The sequence below is a fragment of the Tupaia chinensis genome, unplaced genomic scaffold (genome assembly GCF_000334495.1).
Source record: "Tupaia chinensis unplaced genomic scaffold, TupChi_1.0 Scaffold000032_1, whole genome shotgun sequence".
Lineage (NCBI taxonomy): Eukaryota > Metazoa > Chordata > Mammalia > Scandentia > Tupaiidae > Tupaia > Tupaia belangeri.
The window spans coordinates 4,317,268-4,340,908 of record NW_006159462.1 but is presented as its reverse complement, the minus strand read 5'-3'; the positions used below and the strand labels follow the sequence as shown (position 1 = coordinate 4,340,908).

General features: G+C 39.5%; 1 protein-coding gene and 1 pseudogene across 1 annotated transcript; one reads left to right on the top strand and one right to left on the bottom strand.

Annotated features, from left to right (window-relative positions):
* The first annotated feature begins 5,383 nt into the window (after positions 1 to 5,383).
* Positions 5,384 to 12,450, top strand: LOC102484222 (heterogeneous nuclear ribonucleoprotein A1 pseudogene; annotated as a pseudogene).
* Positions 12,451 to 13,183: 733 nt separating this feature from the next.
* On the bottom strand, positions 13,184 to 18,664 carry UTP23 (UTP23 small subunit processome component). The gene is made up of 3 exons (XM_006140362.3): positions 18,365 to 18,664; positions 14,557 to 14,731; positions 13,184 to 13,655 (listed from the first exon to the last, which is right to left on the bottom strand). The coding sequence occupies exons 1-3, from the start codon at positions 18,550 to 18,552 to the stop codon at positions 13,275 to 13,277; spliced, it is 744 nt and encodes a 247-aa protein (XP_006140424.1). The 5' UTR covers positions 18,553 to 18,664; the 3' UTR covers positions 13,184 to 13,274.
* Between the last annotated feature and the right edge of the window lie 4,977 nt (positions 18,665 to 23,641).

Here is a 23,641-nt window from a genome sequence, read left to right as displayed (position 1 = left end):
CACTATTCTCTGTCTCTCTCTGGCAAGTACATATGCAAATTAAAAAAAATCTGTTGGAAGTGCTGTTTCTCAATTTGTCTTTCTTTCTCTTGCTCAATTAAATAAATAAATAAGACTTTAAAAATAACCTCATGGGTCCAACTTAATAATCATAGTCTCTATTGGGTAAAGCCCCCAGACCAGGCTACCTATCATCCAGCCTATAGAGAGGCTCATTTGATCAAATGCCTATCCATACATCAATGGGTTTTTTGTTTTTTGGGGTTTTTTTTGTTTTTGTTTTTGTTTTGCAGGGGAAAAGAGGAGGGGTGAAGGGACTCTTGTTAACACAGTGGCAATTAATATTTGAGAAACCACTCCTGTCTGGTGATAGGTACCTAGAACACCTTTGATCACCTGGATGTTATGAGTTTGGCAAAATTATTGAGGTTGGACCTATACTTAAAGTTTTTTTCTAAGGACTAAGGCAGAGCTGGCAAATATATCACGGTGTACTCTTCAAAAAATAGTGATATTTTGTCATTTCTTTACCGCTATAGCTCAAGTCCCTAGTACTGTGTCTATACCTGGTAAGCAATCAAATTATATAGTATATGCTAAATGGATTACTACATCAACAACTAGAGACCTTACCAGGGAGGCAATCCAAATAGCAGTAGCCCTGAACTAATCTTTCTGACTGTCTGATTGAGAGAGAGATCCACACCTCTATAAACATGCCCAGGAATGTTTTTGCCCTTAACAGACTTATCAACTCTTCTCTCTGCACATGGAATAAGAAAACCCTGGAGGAGAATGCAGATGATGAGACTTATAGAGGAGACTGGAGCGCCCTCTAGGGGCCAAAGTAAAGTATCCTCCAAATTGTAGCACTGACTCTAAAGAGAAATTTCTTTTCTTTCTTTCTTTTCTTCTTCTTCTTTTCTTCTTCTTCTTCTTCTGCTTTTTTTTAGAATTATTTACTTTTCACGATTCCTTTTGTTATTATTATTACTTAATTTGACCAGAGAGAGAGAGAGAGCGAAAAGGAAAATGAGAAAGCATGCCTTTGGCAACATCACTAGAATGGCCTCCCACCGTGACAGATTTAAGAATCCTTTGATCACAAAGTTATTCAGTAAGGTCTGAGTGTCTATTACATACCAGAACTGTAAGGTACATAGTATTTGAATACTGAAGTTGCATTTTAAAACATCATCCTTGTAATATACACTGTGTAATATCAGTCATTCTTTGTATATTGTACATTACTTTTTTACGTGATGTGAGAATAAAATTAAGTTTCAAGAGGCATCTAGCTCTGGCACTAAGAAGTTCCTAAAGTTCCTGACTTGCATACACATTTCTAACAATCGAGATCACAGTAGAAATTATTGGGGGTGGGGGGGTGCCTTTAATTTTTAATACAGAGAACATATTTAAAATTACACAAAATCTACTTTCTAAGGTAGCCTGAAGACAAAGTGAATTTTCAAGTGTCTTCTCTAGAACATAATCCCACAGGGAAGTGTATTGGTCATGATACTCTTCAAAAGTGTAAGCATTTCTTGTTTATTTCATCCGGACACCAAAGGCAAAAGAAAGAAATGAGAAGGATGAGGATCACCAGATAAAGATCATTGCAAGGGTTGTCATTTGGATGTTGGGTATTAGCTGAGTCCATAGGCTGGGTGGTTTATATACAACAAGAATATATTTTTCCATCTTTCTGGCAACTAAGTAATTCAAGACCAAGGTCTCTGCAAATTCAGTGTCCAGGAAGAGCCCACCTCCTGGTTTATAGATAGTGCCTGTCTCACTATGTCCTATATGGTGGACAGTGCGAGGCCATGCTCAGGGACATTTTATGAGGGCACTAATCACCTCTTCATCTCCCAAAGGTTCCACTTTCTATTACCATCACATTGTCAATTAAATTTCAACATACGAATTTTAAAGGGACAGGAGCTTTCAAACTATAGCAGGTATTGTCTTCATATGATGATAGTAAAAGACCAGTTGATCAGACGGAGTGCTGATGGTTAAGTTTATACAACTCTGATGAGTATGGAGGGAAAACAGAAAATTGTTCATGCCCAACTTTTACAAAGTCTTCCATAAACTCCTATCCTCTTAACTGATAATTTTCCTATGTTACTACAAGTGTCCTTGAATGTATTTCCATTAAATTATGCAGTTATTTCTTATTTTTTGAATTTATGGTCTTTGAGCTCTTTGAGGTCAGAGGGTTTTTCTGTTCTGTTCACTGCTACGTTCCTATTCCCAGACCAGCCAGTGGCCTGGTGGTTAAGGCTGCTGGATTTCACACGGCTAACTGTGTGATTCAAGTCCCAGCGGCTTGAAAAACATGCCAGATGCAACAGGGACCAGCAGTTGGCATAATGGCTATGTCGCTGAACTCCCGTGTAGTCAACCATGGTTCGAACCCTGGACCCAGTGGCTTAAACTCACGCTGGGTGTGTGTACGTGATTGCCCAGGATCCTGAGAGGAGAAGGGATTGCATCATGGCCATCCCCCCTGGGGGGTGATTTCTCGCTTTCTGTCTCTCTGTCTCTCCCTGTCTTTCTGTCAAGCGCATGCACCCTATAGCAAAAAATTCTCCAAAAAAGAAAAAAAAGAAAAACATGCCAGATGCATGGCTGTGTGTGCCTGAAATCCCATGAGGAGGATGGAGAATGGGATGTGACAGACAGAGACAGAAAGTGAAAAATCACCCCCTTCTCCTCCATTGTCCTCTTGGGATTTTGGGCATGCATGCACATGTGCCCGGTGTAAGTTTCAAGCCCTGGGTCTGAGACTTGAACTGTAGTTGACTACATGGGAATCCAGTGCCTTAATCACTAGCCAAACTACTGGCCCTAAACTATGTGTATATTAAAGGTGAATTTGAAAGAAAAAAATGTTTCTGACAAATATGAAGTACAATATTTAGAATTTCTCATTAATTTAAAGTTTTTTATTCAGGAAGCTGAACCACTATTCAGAATACAGGTGATTTTCTGGTAGTAATGATGATGTAGTCAGTGATGTAGCAATACTGCAGCATTTTGCAATGTTGAACTCACACGGAAAGGTCCCAGGTTAGTGTCCTGGGACCTCCTTGCACACACCAGGTACATGTGCATGTGCCTGTGATCCAGGGCTGGCTGAGGCGGGGCTGGGCCACCATGAGTAGACCCTGTTGGAGGTGCCTGTCTCTTACTCTCCCCCCACTCTCTTTCTCTTTCCTTTATGCACTCTATTTCTTTATCTCTCTCTCATGGGATAAATAAATATTAAAAAATTTTAAAAGGGGTGAACAGGTGGCATAGCGGTTACATTGCTAGAATCCCCTACATGGTCAACGGCAGTTCGAGCCCCACACCCAGTGGCTTGAAACTCAAGCTGGGCATATGTGCGTGCATGCCCAAGATCCAAGGAGGAGAATGGAGGAGAGGGGATTGCAGCGTGGACATTCTCCCTGGTGGGTGATTTCTCACTTTCCTTTTCATTGTTTCTCTCGCTCGCTCGCTCTCGCTCTCTCTCGCTCTCTCTCTCTCTCTCGCTCTCTCTCTCACTCGCTCTCTCTCGCTCTCTCTCTCTCTCTAAACAAAAAAAAAAAAAAAAGAGGGTCAGTTCTGTGGCATAGTGGTTAAGGCAGCTGGGTCCCCCATAGCCAACTGTATGGTTTAAGTCCCAGAATCAAAGACTTGAAAAAACGTGATGGACACATGTGTTTGTGTGCCCAAGATCCTGAAAGGAAAGATAGAGGAGAAGGGATTACATTGTAACTATTCCCTATGGGGGGAGTCAAGGGATGCTTTCTCCTCATCTCTCTTTCTCTGGCAAGCACATGTACCCTCTTACAAAATTTGTTTAGAAGAATATTTGTGATTTTCTTATGGAGCAATTATTCTCAGGGGGAGTATTTTTGTTATAATCCACATAAATTTACAAAACCTTATGGGACAACAAAATAATTATCTATGCAGGTATGCTCTAAAGTTCTTTGGAAGTCCTAATCTATCCCCCCAAACTTACTCCACCTGTGGCCTTTTTCATTTCCATCATGCTAACTATGTCTTTCCAATTGCTCAGGTCAAAACTTTAGAGTTTTCAGGGCCAGCAGGTGGTGTGGAGGCTATGGTGGCTTGATCACATATGGCCAGCAGTATGGTTCAAGTCCCGGACCCAGCAGGTTGAAAAACACACCAGGCACGTGTGTACATGCTCAAAATCTGAAGAGGAAAATGGAGGAGAAGGAATTACAGTGTGGTCACCCTCCCTGGGAGGTGCTGTCTCAGTTTATCACTTTCTGATGAACACATGTGCCCTATAGCAAAACCAAAAATAAATAAATAAATAAATAAATAAATAAGGCAGCTTAGGTATTATAATTTTAAAAAATCTTTAGTGTTATCTTTAACTTTTCTCTCTTTTCTTTTTTCTCATCCTGTTATGAGTCAAATCATGTCCTAGAAAAAGATGGGTTGAAGTACTAACCCCCAGTTCCTCAGAATGTGACTTTATTTAGAAGTAGGGTCATTGCAACCTGATCATTCTGCAATAGGTAGGCCAATAATCCAGTACAACTGGTGCCCTTGTAAGAAGAGAAAAAGTGACTCAGACACATGAGGGGAGACCACACTGGATGGCAGAGGCAGAGATTGTGCCCATCTTTGTGTGGGACCATCTTGATTTGCACCTGTCACCTTAGCATTTATCAGGTTTGGCATGTGTTCCGGGCAGAAGTGTAGCATTTTAGATGATGAATAATTGTGCTGAGAGGTCTTGAGACAGAGCAGACATATGCCATCAGGTGGCGCCAAAGGCAATTGCACATTGGGATTCTAAGACTGGTCATTTCTTTAATTTTGCAATGACATTATTGACCCTGTATTTTACACCAATCTAAAATTCCACCAATGGTTAATGTTTGGAAAACATAATCCATGTCCTTTTTGTCATTTTTTTTCCTGCCTCATCTCTTTCACCCTTCTGATAACGTCTCTCTTCTCTATAAGAAATATAATCACATATTCCAATTGTGACCCCCAAACCCAGAAGTAGCACCTCATAAAGTCCTGACCAGAATTCCTGCCTAGTTCTTGGCCTTCTCCCATAAACCTAAAAATGGTGAGCTATTTTCCTGGCTTCGTCTAAAGACTCCACCTGAGAATGAGCCCAATAAAAAGATAAGACAAGAACCAAGGGTATGAAAGAAGAGATAAGATTGTACGATGGATGAAGTTTCATAAACAAACTGGAGCCAGCTGATGATACAGCTTTTAAATCACGTTAATATTATTGAATCTTCTTTAACTATATTCTGAGGAAGATGCAGTTCTAGCTCCCTCTCAGGGTTGTCCCTCCCCATGTCGTGGCTGCTGCTTCTCATTTCAGGACATCGTTCTCTATCACTTGGACTATTGCAACAACCTCCTAAATGGGCTAAACATCTCCATTGTCCGCCACCACCGTCTACCCCACACTTCCTTCCACATACCTCAGAGTCACCAATGTGGCTTCCTCATGCTAACGTCATCATTGTACTTTCGACTACGGCTCTATACTGCCTGCAGGATGGAGCAGGACCCATCCGAAGAGTACGGTCTTCCTACATCTCCTCAATTCCCTCTGTCCATCCTCTGAGCCCTTATCTCCTCCATTCTGGTGTTCGTTTCCTCATTTCCATTTTCATTTTATTCTCATATTTAACAAGTCTAAGTGGTAATGAAAGCAAAGAATAGAATCTTAAATCTGGGAGAGAATAATTATTCCTTTTTTCGACCAGAACAGAACAATTACTCTGACACAATTTCCTCATATCATTCCCATGGTTCCAGAATATGTCATTTTGCATTATGAAAATAGTTTCTTCTAGTCCTTGAACACCCAGTGGACTGTAACTTGTCAGAGTTAGTATAAGATAAGGCTGAGAGAGGTTTATACCTGTTCCCAAGTAGGTTTATATCTATTTTGCATTGTGCACTATAGAGATTGGACTACAAAGTAAAAGTAATTAATTCTTTGAAGCTAGATGATATTCCATGCTCTATAGAAATCTTTGATTATACAAATAACTGACTTTGCTATCTTCTTAGTTAGATAAAAATTTAAGCTATAATCCCTTTTCCTTGTGAGTTTTATCAGATTTGTGTAATTTTTTTAATTTTTATTTTTTGGGGGGTAGCTAATAAGTAAAAGCAGAGGATTTTGTAAAGTGTATTGAGCTATAATTCACACAGTAAAATTCATCATTTTTAGATGTGCAAGTCTATGAACACATACGTTCTGTAACCACCACCATAATTAAGATAAAGAATATTTCTGTTACATCAAAATGTTGCCTTGTATTCTTTTGTAATCAATCCCCTCCCCTTACTCCCAGTCCTTAGAAACCACTGATCTGTTCTTTATCCCTGTGCTTTTGCTCTTTCTAGAATGTCATATAAATGAAGTGCCATCACTTGTGGCCTTTTATTCTGGCTCCTTCTCCTTCTTTTTAATTGGCCCGAGGGTGAGTGCAGTCATCAGAGAGAAACAAGATAAAGGGAGGGGGCAAAACTGTAACTCACCCACCCACAAGAGAAGTGATAATGCTGCAGTCCCTTCTTTATTTCTCCACCCTGTCGGGAGTTAAGGCACACAGATTGAGGCATATTTCTCAATCTGCCAGGCCAGAATTGCACTCATATCCAGTCATGTAGAATTCTGCTCCTTTAAAAACTAGGCCACAGAGCCAGCTGATTCTGACTTCTTCCACTTAGCACAATTATTTTAAGATTCACCCAAGTTGCTGCATGTATCGGTAATTATTTTCTTTTTGTAACTGAGTAGTATTCCACTGTGCAGATGTAACAGAATTTGTTCACTCATTCATCCTCCAAGTGAAAATAATTCATAAAATCAGAGTGATGAAAAAAGCAGTGAATAATTTTTCAAGGTAGATAAAATTAAAATATTTCAATTAGGATACGTATTTTTGTCAACCAATATATTTCTAGTTATTTTTTACTTTTTGCCCAAATGTAAAATTCTTTTTTCTTTCTTTTTTTTTTTTTAATTTGCCAGAGGGTGCATGCACTCTCCAGAGAGAGACAAAGGGAAAGGTAGTTAGAGAGGGAGAGGGAAAATGTACCCTCCCATGGGCAATGGTCATGCCACAATTCTTTCTTCTCCATTTCTTTGTCCTCTAGGAATTTTGGGTATTCATGCACATGCACCCAGCATGTTTTTCAAGCTGCCAATACACAGTCAGCCATGTGAGATCTAGCTCCCTTAACCACCAGGCCATGGGCTGGCTCCTCAGTTATTTTTTTCTATTTGTTGGTTATTTCCGAATGCTGAAGTTTTGAGCATCTATGTGCTGAATCGGCAAGCAGAGTCAGATGACCCCTTTGTATCATACATAAAAGAAAGGCCAGCCTGTAGCACACTGGTTAAGAGCAATACACAGTACATCAGGAGTCAGATCCCACATGACTGGTCATGGTTTGAATCCTGGCTTGGGCAGCTTGATAAACACTCCTGGCACATGTGTGTGTGCACCTCAAATCCTAACAGGATGGAGAACTTGTGATACGGGTGATAAAAACAGACTAACAGACTTCATTGCATTCAATTAGATTCATTCATTCACTCATTCAACATCTATTAAGCACTTATGTGCCAGAAATGATATCTAGCACTACTAGAAAACAAGCATGAAATAAAATGATGTCTTTGAACTTTAGCCAAAGAAAATCCTAATGACAGCTCTAAGTGTCTAAATATGCTGTTTCAGGAAATAATGGTGAGATATAAAAACCCAGAGCTGTCAAGATCAGAGCTGCTACCCACCTGACCAATTATCTGAGTCTACTACCACTCTGAGGAGGCTCCAATGGGGACAATACATCCTAATAACAAACATGGGTCTTCTGAACTTCAATGACATCGTTGACAGTTTCATGTCTTGCTCCTTCTGGATACACCAAACTGTGCAAGTGCCAGCATGAATGTTATTACTTCGATAGCTAAATCACACTAGGCTCAGGTTGCTCACACATAAAAGATTTACATGTGCAAATTCAGTTTTAGACATCAAAATATTTCATCACATGGGATATCATTCTCACAGCAAGTTGAACAAAACTTCATTGTAAAATAGTTGGTTAAAATGATGAGCATTCAGAAGATTTATCTGTTCAGCATTCACTCCCTGTGGGTAATCAGTAACATTCTGGCAACTAAAGGGAACAGATGGCATATTTCTGACTGCATCAGGTGACGGGCAGTGAGCATTAGGCACCTGGCAGAGACCCACTTGAGATTAATCCATAGGAGACAGTGAAATGAAATATTACCACCCAAATAGCTTGCCAGTAAATTTTGCTTTCTTTTTTTCCTTTAGGAAGCTGTAAACACTTGCATACATTTGCTTTTCTTCATTAACTACTAATGAGATACATCTAAAGTGCAGAAGTCAATTTTGTTCAATCCATTTGGCTACTTGACTGATTCATAAATATGTATTAGGTGCCTACTACATGCACATAACTTGGTAAACAGTTTTATTGAGATATGATTCACAGAACACACACCTCACTCACTCAGAGTGCATAAATTCCGTGACTGGTAACATGTGCACCTCATTGTCCACAATCTCCACAATCAACTCTAGAATCTTTTCATTACCCTTCCCAACAGAAATTCTATTCCCCTTACCCCCTACTCACCCCCATTTCTCCCAGCCCTAAAAATCTACTAATCTAATTTATATCTCTATATTTTTGCCTATCATGGGCATTTCATTTCTGTGGGTTCATTCAATATATGATCCTTTGTAAATGGTTTCTTTTTCTCAGCAAAATATTTTCAAAGTCCATTCATCTTGACATACGTAATAGCTCTTTTCAGGGTCAAATAATATTCTATTGTGCCACCTTGTGTACTCGTTCATCAGTTAATAGTCATTTTTGGTTGTTTACACTCTTTGGTATTATCAATAAAGCAGCTATAAACTTTTATGAACAAGTTTTATGTGGACGTCTCTTTTCATTTCTCTAGGGTATGTAACTGGGAGTGGAGTTGATGGGTAATATAGTAATTCTATGCTCAACTATTTGAAAAACTGCCAGATTGTTTTCCAAACAAGTTGCACCATTTGACATTCCCACCAGCAATATGGAAGAGTTCACATTTCTTCACATTCTCTCCAACATTTATTTTCTGTCCATTTGATTATAACCATCTTAGGTAACTATCCTGTGAAGTGACATCTCACTGCAGTTTGACTTATATATCCCTGATGACCAAGGATATTGAGCATCTTTTCCTGTGCTTATTAGCCATTCCTATATTTCTTCGAAGAACTGTCTATTCATATCCTTTGCCCTTCTTTTAAGTTTACTTATTTATTTCTTCCATGAGCACAAGAGACAGAAAGAACATTTGCTCCTTTTTTGTGGGTTGTCTTTTCAAATATCTGTAATAACCATTAAAGGTTAACTTAATACTTAGATATGACTTTTGCCTGACCCATCCTCCTTCTTCTCAGTGGACTGTCTTTTATTCAATCTCAGTCTATATAATTTAGGTAGAGCTGACCCCTTCCTTGTGGCTCCAGAATGGACACATGAAGTAGGTTTGGCCAAGTAGAACTTTTCTCTTAAATCAGAGTCTAATCAAGAGAGAAAAAACTAACACCAGTTATGTGAACAGAGAGAATTTAGTATAACAAATACTAATCAGGTGGAAAGTTGTTAACTGGGTAACTATATAAATAGGAAAACAAAAAATTCAGAATACTGGGTGGTAGCAACTATAGAAAGCAGCTTCTGCTCTGAAGTCAAGGGGGGGGGGAGGAAGAGGTTTGAAATATTAAAGCTTAAAAACGTGGAGAAGGATTGCTATGGAACTGACACCTCTGAGAAGATAGACCCCAATCCACTGGTACTCATGTTTATTGGCTCAGGGGAGGGACTCCATGGGCCAAGTACTCAGACAGATCTCGAGAAAATAAAATCCAGCCAGCTAGAGTTGGTATATGGTCCTCTGGTAGGGGAGACAGGCAGGCTGAGGTGCTTAAGCTGTTTCTGCAAGTGTTGCAAACTGGATTTAAGGGCCACTTGGTAAGAAATCGCTGCTGCTGGAGTGAAGGAGTGTTAATCGCAAGCACCAGAACCAGTAAGTTCCCAGGAAGCAACAGGGAAAAAGCAAGTGCTTTCCTCTTCAACCTTTCTTCCGGGTCCTACTTCTTGAACCCCTTATTGGAGGAAAAAGAAAGGTTGGAGGGGCCTGCCAAAAAGTAGCTGGGACTGGAGAATTGTGGTTTGCTAATTGGTGCAGCACTGAACAATGCAAGCAATCAGTATCAACAATGGTTAGGCCAACCTGTGATCTTATGATTAAGGTAGCTGGATCCCACATGGCTGACAGCACTGTTTAAGTCCTGGATGTGGTGGCTTAAAAAACATGCCAGGTGCATGTGTGGGCATGCTTAAAATCATGAAAGGAGAAATGGAAGAAAAGAGATTATAGCATGACCATGGCCTAAGAGGGAAGGGGTGGTGTTTTCTCACTTTTCCTCTCTCCCAGTGAGCACACATCCCCTGGGGATGGGGGAGGGAGAGTGAAAGAAAGAAAAAAAATCAACCCCAACTGTAATAACAAAAGCACTGCTTTCTGCCTGTGGATAGCACTGGAGAAATATACTTGCAGACTCTCTTCCCCCTGCTATCATGTCTAAATTGGAGTCCCCCTAAAGAGCCAGAAGAGCTGCAGAAACTCTTTATCAGAAGGTTGAGCTTCGAAACAACCGATGAGAGCCCGAGAGCCATTTTGAGCAATGAGGAACTCTCACGCACTGCGTGGTAAGGCAAGATCCAAACACTAAGTACACCAGGGCCTTTGGGTTTGTCAGGTAGGCCAATGTGGAGGAGGTGGATACAGACATGAATGCAAGGCCACAAATGGTGGATAGAGTTGTGGAACCAAAGATGACTGTCTCAAGAGAAGATTAAGACCAGGTGCCCACTTAACTGTGAAAAAGATCTTTGCTGGTGGCATTAAAGACGACATTGAAGAACATCACCAAAGAGATTATTTTGAACAGTATAGGAAAATTGAAGTAACTGAAATCATGAGTGACTGAGGAGGCAGTGGCAAGAGGTGCCTTGCTTTTGGAACCTTTGATGATCATGACTCTGTGGATGAGACCGTCACTCAGAAATACGATACTGTGAATGGCCACAACTGTGCAGTAAGGAAAGCCCTGTCCAACAAGAGATGGCTAGTGCTTCCTTCAGCCCAAGGTCATAGTGGTTCTGAGAACTTCAGTGGTGGAGGAGGTGGTTTTGGTGGTAATGACAACTTTGGCTGTGGAGGCGGCTTTGGTGGTTGTGGCTGTGGTGCCAACCATGGATATGGTGGGATATGGTGGGAGTGGGGATGGCTATAATGGATTTGGTAATGATGGTGGTTATGGAAAAGGCAGCCCTGGTTACTCTGGAGGAAGCAGAGGCTATGGAAGTTGTGGTTATGGAAACCAGGGCAGTGGCTATGGCACGAGTGGCAGCTATGGCAGCTCTAACAATGGAGGAGGCGGAGGTGGCTTTGGCGGTGGTAATGGAATCAATTTTGGAGGTGGTGAAAGCTACAATGATTTGGGCAATTACAACAATCTTCAAACTTTGGACCCCTGAAGGGTAGGAACTTTGGAGGAAGAAGATCTGGCCCTTAATGAAGGTGGAGTCCAATACTTTGCTAAACCATGAAATCAAGGTGGCTATGGTGGTTCCAGCAACAGTAGTAGCTATGGCAGTGGCAGGTTTTTTGGTTTTGGGAGAGGTTTTTCCTATAGGGTGCATGCGCTCCATCTTGGGCACACACGCACATGTGCCCAGCATTGAGTTTGAGCTACCGGGTCCAGGACTCAAACCGTGGTCTACTACACAGGAGTCCAGTGACATAGCCATTATGCCAACTGCTGGTCCCATGGCAGGTTTTAATTAACTGCCAGGAAACAAAGGAGAGCCAGAGAAGTGACAGAGAAGCTACAGGTAACAACAGATTTGTGAACTCAGCCAAGCACAGTGGCAAAAGGGTCTAGCTGCTACAAAGAAGACATGTTTTAGACAATACTCATGTATATGGGCAAAAAATATGAGGACTGCATTTGTTACTGTATAATAGATTAATTTCTGTTCTGTGGAAAGTGCAAAGCATTCCAACAAAGGGTTGTAATGCAATTTTTGTTTTTGCACCAATGCTGTTGATTGCTAAATGTAATAGTCTGATAAATGTCTTAAAAAAAGATATATATATATATACACACACATTAAATTTATGATGTATGAAGATCAAAATATTTATATATTGGAATAAAGGGAAGAACTATAAATAAGCACAATGTATATCTTAACTAAAACATAGGAGGGGAAAGGATCAAGCAGCAGCAGAGGGTCAATTCTGCAGCACAGTGGTAGAAAACTGTGCAAAGGGAGTTGGATTCCACATGGTCAATTGGGATTTGAATCTTGGTCCCAGCACTGGAAAAACATACTGGGCATGTATTGATATATGCCTGCTCTGGCTCCTGAAGGGATGGAAGAATGGAGGAAAAAAGAATTGCCATGTGACCAGGCCATCTTGGGAGGTACTTTCTCTGTCTCCAGCATTAAAAATATATATCCATATAATTTGAAACATGAAGGCAAGCTTTATAACTTCTAGAAGAGTTGAAAGTTTCTTCTGTGAATGTAAAAAAGGGACTGCCTCTTTTTGGTCACAAGACTTCTAAATTATTATTATTATTGTAACTATTTCCATATGCTTGGGGGTGGGTGAGAGTAGGAGTAGATAATTTCACATTGAAAAAACACCTGCCCAAAACCACTTAGTAAGAAAAGTGAACATGGGACCAGCAAATGGATTCCTACGTAGTTGACCGAAGTTTGAGTCCCAGACTCAGCAGCTTAAAATACACTGGGTGCCTGTGCATGTCCAAAATCCCAAGGGGAGTCTGGAGGAGAAAGGATTGTGGCATGGCCATCCCCCTGAGGGATGATTTCTTGCTTTCTGTCTCTCTGTTTTTCCAGCAAAGCATATGTACCCTATAACAAAAATCTCTCTAAAATAACAAAAGTGAATGCTATCACACCTCAACTCATCTACTCTTTATTTCACAAATAATTTTAGACAAAGACATACGGGTCATTATTCATTTATACAAATAATTTTATTATAAATACCTCTACAGTTTAAAAAAGTACATTCATTTCCCACATCAGAATGTCTTTTAAAGTATTTGTTACCCTTCTACACTCTGTTTCTCAGACAGTACTTTTGAGATAGATCTGTTCCGGATTCTTTTTCTCTTTCTTTTCTTTTCAGAAGATGATTTTGTATCCTGTGCTTTTTTCTTTTTCTTCAAACAGCTAAGAGGATTGGGGCCACTTATTTTCTTACGCTTTTTTCTTCTTCTCTGTTCAGAATTTTTCACTAAACCCTGTTCCTCTTTGAGTTGTTTGATACTTTCTTTTTCATGCACTGAAACAAGCTGACCTGACTCTACTGCTTTAACGAAGGCAACTGTCTTGGGAGAAGGTTTGTCCAAGACTATAGTGTTCTGAATAATAAACATGAGAGGAACTCCGGGCTGTTTCTTCACTTTTACAGATAAATTCTGATCCTATTAAAAAAAAAAAAATAGAATTATTTAGTTCAAATATATCAATTAAATTAAGATGCCTTAAATAGATTTCTAAGAACTTAAAAAAGAATTGTATTAAAAGAGACTTATATATTTTATTTTTCAAATCACTTTGTCTCATTCATGGGCGTTTATTTTATAATAAATCAAGGAAGAAAAAAACTGAGTTGAAACAGTGTATGTGGTGGCAGAGTGAATTGGATTTATCATTTTCTAGGGCCATAGATTACAAACTAATATGAAGGTAAATGTGTGAGGTAATTTCTCTCGAGTCTCCTCTAAGATATTATTTGGAAAACACTAAAAATGCTTGAAGGGACCAAAGTAATAGAAATGAAGCAGGAATTAACTGACTTAGTCTCTAAATTCAGCGCTGCCCATAACTGTGTAATTTTAAAATTCTGAAGAGGATATTTAAGCAAATCTGTATGTAGGTAACTTCTGAATAACTACTCTGAGAGTCTTCTGCCTCCCAGTTCGAAACATTACATATCGGTTGTATAGTCTTTAACAATAGGAACCAACCATGACTTTTTAAGAAATAGCATGAAATACAGGAATATGATAAAACATTTACAAATACAGAATGTACTTATCACCCCTTCAAGAATTCCAAAACAAATAATGTCTTTGTCAATAATTTCTTATTTTGAAAAAGGAAACTTCAAAGACTAAGAAAATCAATATGCTTAAGGTTTTCAACTCAAATTCTCCAATGGCAATCATTTTTAATGATGACAAATTAACTTAAAAGCCTGATTTTTTTAAAGCCTAAAGCTAATAAATCACTTCTACTTAATTGCTTCTGATTAAATAGCTCCATATGAAGTATAAATAGAAATGTTTAAAACTGACTAGTGTTTTTAAAAAGTAGTATTACCTGTGTTGCCACAAAATAATGATGAGGATTTCCCTCTTCAACCATGGAAAGCAGACATTCTGATCCACTCACTACATTCTTGAAATGGGGACAATTTCGAACTTGGCATTTTTGAGCAATTAGTTTGGCCCCATATAAGTCCTTTCCCAATGTTTCTAACTCTTTTAACACACATCTGAAAAAAAAATGTTATCAGTGGCCCACAATTACAATATAACATATACATTTCAGTTGCTTATATGAAGGTAAGTACGAAAAATACTCAACTGTTAAAGTAAAGCTTACTATTACAATCTAAATTTGTCACCTGATAACCATTTCACTCGTAAAAGAAGACTTGAAAAATGTGTACACCAAGTAGAAAAAGCAGTAACAATAGCTATAAGCTACGGCTCACTTATGTTTCAGGCAGTAACAAACTACTCTTTACATAATCATTGCTTAATTTTAAGTATACCTATAGCATATCTTTTTAAAAATTTATTTTAAATTTTATTATTGTTATTTTCAAGTTGACCAGTGAGAGAAACAGAGAAAAAGAGAGGAAAAATGAGAAAGCAAGCCACCAGGTTCAGGGCACTAGACTCCCACAGTTAGCCATGTGGGAGTCTAGTGTCCCAACCACTGTACCACCTGCCGGCCCCTCAACTTATTTAGAGCATCCTGTTCTGTCATTTATCCTATTCTATTATTTCATCCTATTCTATTATTTATCATTATTATTTTCAAGTTGACCAGAGAGAGACAGGGAGACAGAGAGAGAAAGGAAAAGTGAGAAAGCAAGCCATCAAGCCCAGGACTCAAATCACATTTACCCATGAAGGAGTCCAGTGCCTCTGGGCCACCTGCCAGGCCCCCAACAGCTTACATTACAACTTATCCTACTTAGAGCATCCTATTCTGAGATTTCACATAACAAACTCAAGTTCAAATAATTAGTAAGTAGCAGAGCTGAGACATGAATCCAAATGGTCCGACAACTGCCTTTTACTTCAATCATGGTGTAATAAGCATCTACTTCAGGTACAAATTGGTACTTTGAAAATATTTTCAGTACAGAAAAGTGAAAATTCTCAAGTCATCAGATTGTTTAAAACTAATCACAACTTTTCACTCTGCATTTTCATATCAACCTAAACCAATGTTTCTCAAATTCTCATGTGTAAACTAACCATATCAAAATGACTTAGTGATACTAAATTGTATTAATTTCTAGCTTCTCTCTCATCCCCAAATCTGTACCTCTTGTGGAGGAGCCAAATATTAGCATCTTAATAAGCTCCTCCAGAACTTCTTCTTTCTCACTAAAAAAAATTATGAGGTACATTAAGTCAAAAATTTCTTCAACCCTAGTTAGCCTTTGCCAGATTCTTCCTTGCTTCACTCTATTACCTTTAGTTTAGTTTTTTGTTTTTTTTTGTAAGAAAGATTCTGCTTCCTTCCACTACCAGTTTTGACCTCTATTTTGAGTATCACCAACTACTTACACATTATTTCCTATAGGATATTCTGCCATCAGTCCTTCAAATTTACCACGTCTAAAACCAAGTTTCTTTCCTGCTTCTTAATTTCTCCTTGAACATTTGAAATTATTATTGTCCCTACATACCTAAACAGAAATCATAAATCATATTTGACCTTTTCTTTTTTACCCCTACCTTTACTCCATCAGCTATTAGTCCTATCTGTCTTACTAATGTCTCCTTGTAGAATCCCTGGACTCCCATGTTTCTTCTAGGTTCAAGTTTCAATTATTTCTTGACTGGACAACTGCAAAATGGATTTGCCTGTCTTCACTTTCTTACTCCTCCAAGTTATCCCTCATACCCTTCCGAAAAGAAAACCCAGATCTGATAACATTATACAGCTCTGCATCTTCAGCTGACTCCAAATTTCTTCAAACTTAAGTGAGTAAACCCTCTAGATCTAAATACTTGTACCCAAGAAATACATTTCACTGAAACACAAATGTTCAGATTCCTTAAAAACACAAATAACAAATACTTTTTAAATCTTAGAAGATATAGAAATCAAATGCAATTTATGCATTTATTTGGATCCTGATTTTAAAAAGGCTTCTCTCTCTCTTTATGATACAAACCAAATTGATAGAACATGCTCTGAAATAACTCATCAATAAGGAGGTAGGAATTCAACAAGATTGGTCATGTTGATAACTGCAAAAGCTGAATGACAGATGTTTCACTATATTACTCTATTTTTGTGTTTGCGAAAGTCAAAATCAATTCTTTAGAATAAAAATGCTATAGAATATAATCTCGTGCAGTTCTTTTCAACCTTTATTATATCCTTTATTATATTCACTTCATTTACAAAGTTAGTATTTCTGAGGCACACAGGGGTAAATGGATGAATTGTTGTATCCAGGAACAACCAATTCAGGGGAACAGGTTATTGAAGGATTTGTCTGGAAGCTCTGAAGGTGATGTGAATCAAAAAATTTGAGGGTATCTGTAACCTTGTTGAGGCACTACTTGAGAAATTCTGAACAAATATGGAAAGTAGTTCATGGAATAATGTTATAAGAGAAAAGCAAACCATTAACATAACACACAGAGTAAAAGCCCATTCTTGTGTTTTTGTGTGCATGTATACAAAGAATTAAATGGATAATAAATCAAATGTTAACAATGGTTTCTCATGAGAAGTATTATGATGTATCTTAATTTTTTTAAGTAAATATTCCAGCATAAAAAAGAAATACTAAGTTTCTTAATGCTTCTTCACAATATGACCTTAATTTATCTCCTTAGTTTGATTTCCAACTAAATAATGAGCTATAACCTTCACCCCAGGTATTTCACAACTTTTTTTGGGTTATTCAAAACACTTTCACAAAGAAAGTCACTTTTTCTGCATCCTAAATAGTCACAAATGAACGTGCTCAAATGTTATCTCCTCTCAAAAACCTTCATTCCCTCTTCTCTCTCCCATCCCACAAGATGCCAACCTAAGTGTTGCCACATTTTGTTAAATGTGGAAACATGTGTGGAGTGAAAACACATCAATTAGGGGGTTGACTTATGGGTTTTCGGGCCCTAAGGAATTTGTCCTGTTCGCCAAGGTACATCCCACAAGATGCCAACCTAAGTGTTGCCACATTTTGTTAAATGTGGAAACATGTGTGGAGTGAAAACACATCAATTAGGGGGTTGACAAATTCCCTAAGGAATTTGTCCTGTTTGCCAAGGTAACCTCAGTGGCTGAAGAACTGATAGGCATGTGGCTGGAATTTAATAAAGACAAGTAAATACATAAATGATCTCAAGCAAATTTCTGAATCCCCAGTCCTCAGTTCTTTCCCTGAGAATCGAAGGTGTTACCTGATAAGGCAGTGGTGATGTTGGAACACTTTTTTATATAAACTGGCTAGTGATGCAAGTAACAGCAACCACTTAGAGTGACAGGTTTTTGGAAATGCACGACGTACACTATACTTTCACCTTACAACCACCTTATAAGTAGTTATGGTCTTTTACTAATGAACAATCCCATGCTTAGAGGGGTTATATAAATTGCCCGAAATGACAAAGCTGGTAGGACCGGGACAGAGACTAGAAGCCAGGTCTCCGACTAGAATACACATGTTGTCTGCCAGGCTAGTGGCACGTAATACGGGAGGGCACCGGCCACTCCGCCTACAGAGCAGACGTTCGCGGGACCTGACCTGACCTCCTCGGCGCCTCCACTGACTTTGACAGTCAGTGGGCGGTGATTTCGCGCCAGCGGCTGGCCTCTACCCACCCTCGGGCACCCTGAGCGTCCTCCCCGGCCCCGCGGGGCCCACCTGGTTGTGCACAGCTGCATTTCCCCCATAAGGTAGCGGGGCAGCTGCTCCCGCAGCTGGATGCGGCCCCGCAGCGCTGCCTGACAGAAGGTGCCATCCAGCAGGATCTGGTACGGCTCGCGGACTCCGAAATTGTTGCGGAAGAAGCCAAGATGCTTCTTGGCGTGTTTCTGCCTCGTGATCTTCATGCCTGGCTCACGCGGCCTGAGGCCCCAGGACCAGGAATTGGGAGGAAACGAGTCGCGTAAAGCCTAAGGCCCTCAAAGCCGGCTTCTTCCGGAAATGAGGCACCTTTGACCCCGGAACCAAACGCCCAGTGTCCTGGCCCTGCCCCCTGGTTTACGTCACGCCCAGACGAGCGCGCGCTTCGAACGCGGTGCTCGCGCTTAAAGGGGCGGGCCGTCGAGGGAGGGGCTTGTGCCTACGCGGGAAAGCCACTAGGGTGCGCGATTCCGAGCAAGGGCGCACATGCGCAGTCGTGGGCCGGAGTTAGAAATTCGCGGCTGAGTTTGGCCATTACCTGGCACGGAAGGACTGACGGTGTAATAATCAGAGGTGATATTGGCACTTAATATGTTCTAGGCACTGTCCTAAGTGACTTGCTCTATATTATTCGCCTTAATGTTTGTAACTCCCAAGTGAGAAGGAAAGGAGCCAACGTATCTAGAGCAGCTATGACTGGGGAAGTTTTTACTGGCCTCTTTCCTACAGAGAAGTAAGCGCGTTTACTAAAGCCACGTGGTTCGTTAGTGTCTGGAACCCACGTCTGCTGCCTGAAGTTCAAACGCCCGTGCTGCACAGCACCATAAAGAATGATTGCATTCGGGAGCCAGGTGTCAGGGTAGAGGGTCCCAGTGTTTTGCATCTCGTCCTCCCGTAAGACCATCCTAAATCACCCACATGAGTGATTTGGAAGAACTCAAGAGCTTAATTTTCCAAGAGTAAGAATTGCTCAACTTCAAGCCTGATTCAGCCACTAATCCAAGCCATTTTCTCCCTGGGCTACTCCGCAGGAGAGCTGGTTCAGCTTCTGCGATGTCAAGCTGATTACAGGTCTAGATTTTAGGACTCTTATGCCCGTAAACTCTGAGGTAGGCAGACTACATACTCGGCTAGTGACAGGGAGGTACAAACCTGGCTGAAGGTTGAAAAATTACTTGGTCAGTTTGATTAATGAAGAGAGCAAATTAGAACATTTCAATTTCCCCAGTGGAAAACTGCCGAGTCTCCACTTCAATTCAAAGCAAAATAACCAAAGTTTAGGGAATGTAGAATTTTGCGTTTTTGTTCTGGCCTGGACTCTGTCCCAGTTCTAGTTTTGGCTAAAGATGGAAAGAATTCACACAGAAAAATGATTTACAACGTGATTGAAATGTATCGTTTGCATTTGGGGTTTTATTTTAATATATAGGTTTATGAAATTGGAACTAAGATCTTCTATAATGTTAGCCCTGACCTGAGTCCCAGCACATCACTTAAATGACTGCTTTTATTTAACTGAAAATAAATTTAGGAACTGGAAGCCCTGAAAAGTCATTGTAGGGTTTGGAGTCTCCGTCCTTGAGTGTAATTGCTCATCGTCTTCCAGTTTAAATCTGCTCTTTATCCATGTATGCCAGCCAACTCTCCCCAGAGACTCTACTCCCACCACAGATGGGGAAATGATACCACTCTAGCCTTGTAGAACAGTTGAAACATTTTTTGTTTTAGGCTCACAGATTTATCTACCAGCTTCTTGGCTACTTTTCAGTAATAAGGAAAACTTGATTCCCCACTGGGGATTTGTGTCATATTCTAGTATAGTGTGTGTGTGTGTGTGTGTGTGTTTTAATTTACTAAACTACATCATTTTTTTTTCAAGCACTGTGTAAAGGACAGTGCCAATGTGCACACCTACCCTTATTACAAAAATATGAAGATACCTTATAATGGTGATTACCAAGTTTAAAATAGAGTTTTCTATTACATCAGTGTTTATCAAAACATAACTCTAGGAAATGCAGAAAAGGCTCTTAGTGTGCTTTTTTCAGAATCCTCATTCCTGATTTGAAACACTATTAAGAGAGGGGGCGTACTATGGTTCTCTAATTTATGATGGTTTGATTTGCCAGCTTTATGATAGTGTGAAAGTGATACTCTTTCCATAGAAACATTACTTCAGATTTTGAGATATGTAACACTTTATTATAAAATATGTTTTATGTTAGATGATTTTGTCCAACTGTAGGCTAATCTAAGTATTCTGAGTATATTTAGGGTAGGCTAGGTTGGGACCAATAGATTGCATAACAGTTATGTTGCTGGACTCCCACGTGGCCAACTATAGTTTGAGTCTAGACCTGGCAGCTTAAAACTCAAGCTAGGCCTGTGTGCATGCATGCCCAAAATTCGGAGAGGAGTATGGAGGAGAAGGGATTGTAACAAGGCCCTCTCCCCCGAGGAGGGGGAGAGATGTGCGATTTTTTTTTTCTTTCTATCTATCTGGCATCTGCATGCACCTGATAGCAAAAATCTCTCTTTAAAAAAAAAAAAAAAAAAAAAAGTAGGCTAGATTAAGCTATGATGCTTGGCAGTTTTGCTGTATTACATGCATTTTTTTTTAATTGCCAGAGGACACTTATGGTCTCCAGAGAGAGAAAGAGAGAAAGCGTGACAGAGAGGGAGAGAGAAAGCACCGTGTATTGGGGCATGGACACACTGCAATCTCTGATCCTTCATTTCTCTATCTCTTGGTATTTGAGGCAAGCGTGCACATGTTCCTGGATGTTTTTCATGTCACCAGGGCCAAGATTCAAATCCCAGACGCTCATGTGGAATCTGGCTCCCATAACTGCTAGGCTATGGGACTGACCCAACACATTTTTTACTTACTCTATTTTCAACTTATGATATGTTTACCTAGATTTAATCCCATCATGAATCAAGGAGCATCAGTATTCAGAGAGGAAGTGACATTTATTACAAAGGTTATCATAGTGCTCAATGAGGTTCCTGAGAACTTTTTAAAATAAGATTTTTCTAGTGTGCACACATTATTCTAATGTGTGCAGTTGCTAGAGAGAGAGTGGGAAAGTACCCCCCTGTGAGGTGTGGCTATGCTACAACTCTTTCTTCTCCATTTCTCCATTCTATCAGGATTTGGGGCATACGCATGTGCACGCACGCACACACACACACACACACACACACACACACACCTGGCATGTTTCTAAGGGCATTAGCTCTGGGACTCCAACCACTCAGTTGGTCATGTGGGATCTAGCTCCCTTGACCACTGGACCATAGGGCCAGCCCCTGAAGAACATTTTGTAGCGAAGTGCCACTGTTTGTCTAATAGGATATTTTCATTAAGTGTTCTACTTAAAACACTTTTTCCAGATGCCAAATGATCTTGCACTAGAAAATCAATAGTATTTAGCACAACCAAAACAGAAGCCAAATATAGCCCTTATTGGATGAACTATTTTGATATAGGTTTACATTTTATTTTGAAAAGTATTATAATATTATTAAAAACTCAAGACTGGACAGTAGTACAGTTGTAAAACTTGATTCTGTGAAGCAATTCTACATGAGAAGTTTCCTGATTCAACTTCTCCTCCTTGAGGAGGCCTGGCACTCATGTGCCTGTGATCCAGGGCTGACCGATCCACAGGGAGCGGATTATGGCATGAGGACCTTATTGGGGGTGTTGTATCTTTTTTTCTTTGTCTCTCATTGATAGAATAAATTTAAAACATAATTTAGTAATAAAGTTTAGTAATAAAGTTTAAAAATGTTTTAAATTTTACAGCGCAGGAACAATAATGTCTTAGCATTGGTAGCTGTTAGCTTTTTTGTCAGGTCACTACACTGGATATTTTCCATGCCAAACAAACATTCACATTTAGCTGAGCCAGGTAGGAATTAATTTATTTTTCTTTCTTTTTTTTTTTAAATACTATTGATGTTCTTTATTATGTCTGGATTAAATATAACTTATAATGTGATGTTGTACATGATTTTGAAGTTTTTTCTTCATGAAATTTTAATGAAGCCAACTTGACATGAGAATGATTTATTCTCAAAAGGTATGACTAATTCCCAAATAGGACTTTTTCATGAAAGATTCATGGCCTAAATGGAATTAAACAGGTAAACAATAAATGCAACTCATAAAGATTATTTTGTTTAATTTCATAAAGGTTAATCAGTTAAGATATCCATTGTGATATATTCTGCATTGTATTCATATTTAAATATTTATAGACATATGTTAACAGTCATTAGCTTAAATAGACTGTAATATTTTCCCTAACTTACCTAGCTCACATGCTCTTTAAATAAATAATTTAGCTAAATAAATATTTTAAAACAACTTATGTAAACTGCTGTGCATTGCGGTCTTACTGATTTCTTCACTAAGATCCTCTAGGATAGACTCTTGCAAACTGCCTCACTGTGAAACTTTATGTCAGAAGGTGTTAGAAAGTTTCGATCTGGGGACTGTCACATTTTCAAAAATAATTTTTATGTTTTCCAAATAACAAATGCTTATTATAACAAGTAGGGTGAGACTAGAAGATAGTGTAATGGTTACGTTGCTAGATTCCCGTGGAGCTGATCACGGTTCAAGTCCCAGACCTGGCGGCTTAAAACTCATGCCAGGCGCATGTGTGTGTGTGTGTGTGTGTGTTTCTAAAATCCCAATAGGAGAATGGAGGAGACAGAATTGTGGTGTGTCCATCCTGCTGGGGGATGATTTCTTGCTTTCTGTCTCTTTGTCATTCCCTGTCTCTTTGGCAAGTGCACACACACTATATTCAACATATTCGTTTCCTCTCTTACCCAGATAATACATGTTAGCAATCTACCGTAGATCCTTGTGGAATGTTTCCATATTCACATTCTTATCTATCATATGTATGTGTATCCATATATGTATGTGTGTATACACACATACACAATAAAACATTATCACTTACATGTATTTTATTTTCTCACTTAACAATCCTTGTAGGAGTCCCAAACATGGGCCCAGTGGTAGTGTGGTGGTGAAGGTGGCTGGATCCTACACTGTCTGACTGCATGGTTTGAGTCCCTGACATGACAGCTTGAAAAACATGCTGGACACATGTGTGCAAGCCCAAAATCCTGAAAGGAGAAATGAAGGAGAAGGGATTGTGGCATGACCATTCCCATGGGAGGTTGCTTTCTCACTTCCCTCTTTCTCTCTCAGTTTCTCTCCTTTGGCAAACACACGTGCCCTCTAATAAATAAATAAATATTCCCTCTAAT

Coding starts and splice junctions, on each gene's coding strand:
- UTP23 (XM_006140362.3), bottom strand. CDS start 18,552: ATGAAGATCACGAGGCAGAAACACGCCAAGAAGCATCTTGGCTTCTTC. Junction 14,732..18,364: donor ATGCAGCTGTGCACAACCAG/GTGGGCCCCGCG, acceptor TTTTTTTTTCAG/ATGTGTGTTAAAAGAGTTAG. Junction 13,656..14,556: donor ATTATTTTGTGGCAACACAG/GTAATACTACTT, acceptor TTTTTTTAATAG/GATCAGAATTTATCTGTAAA.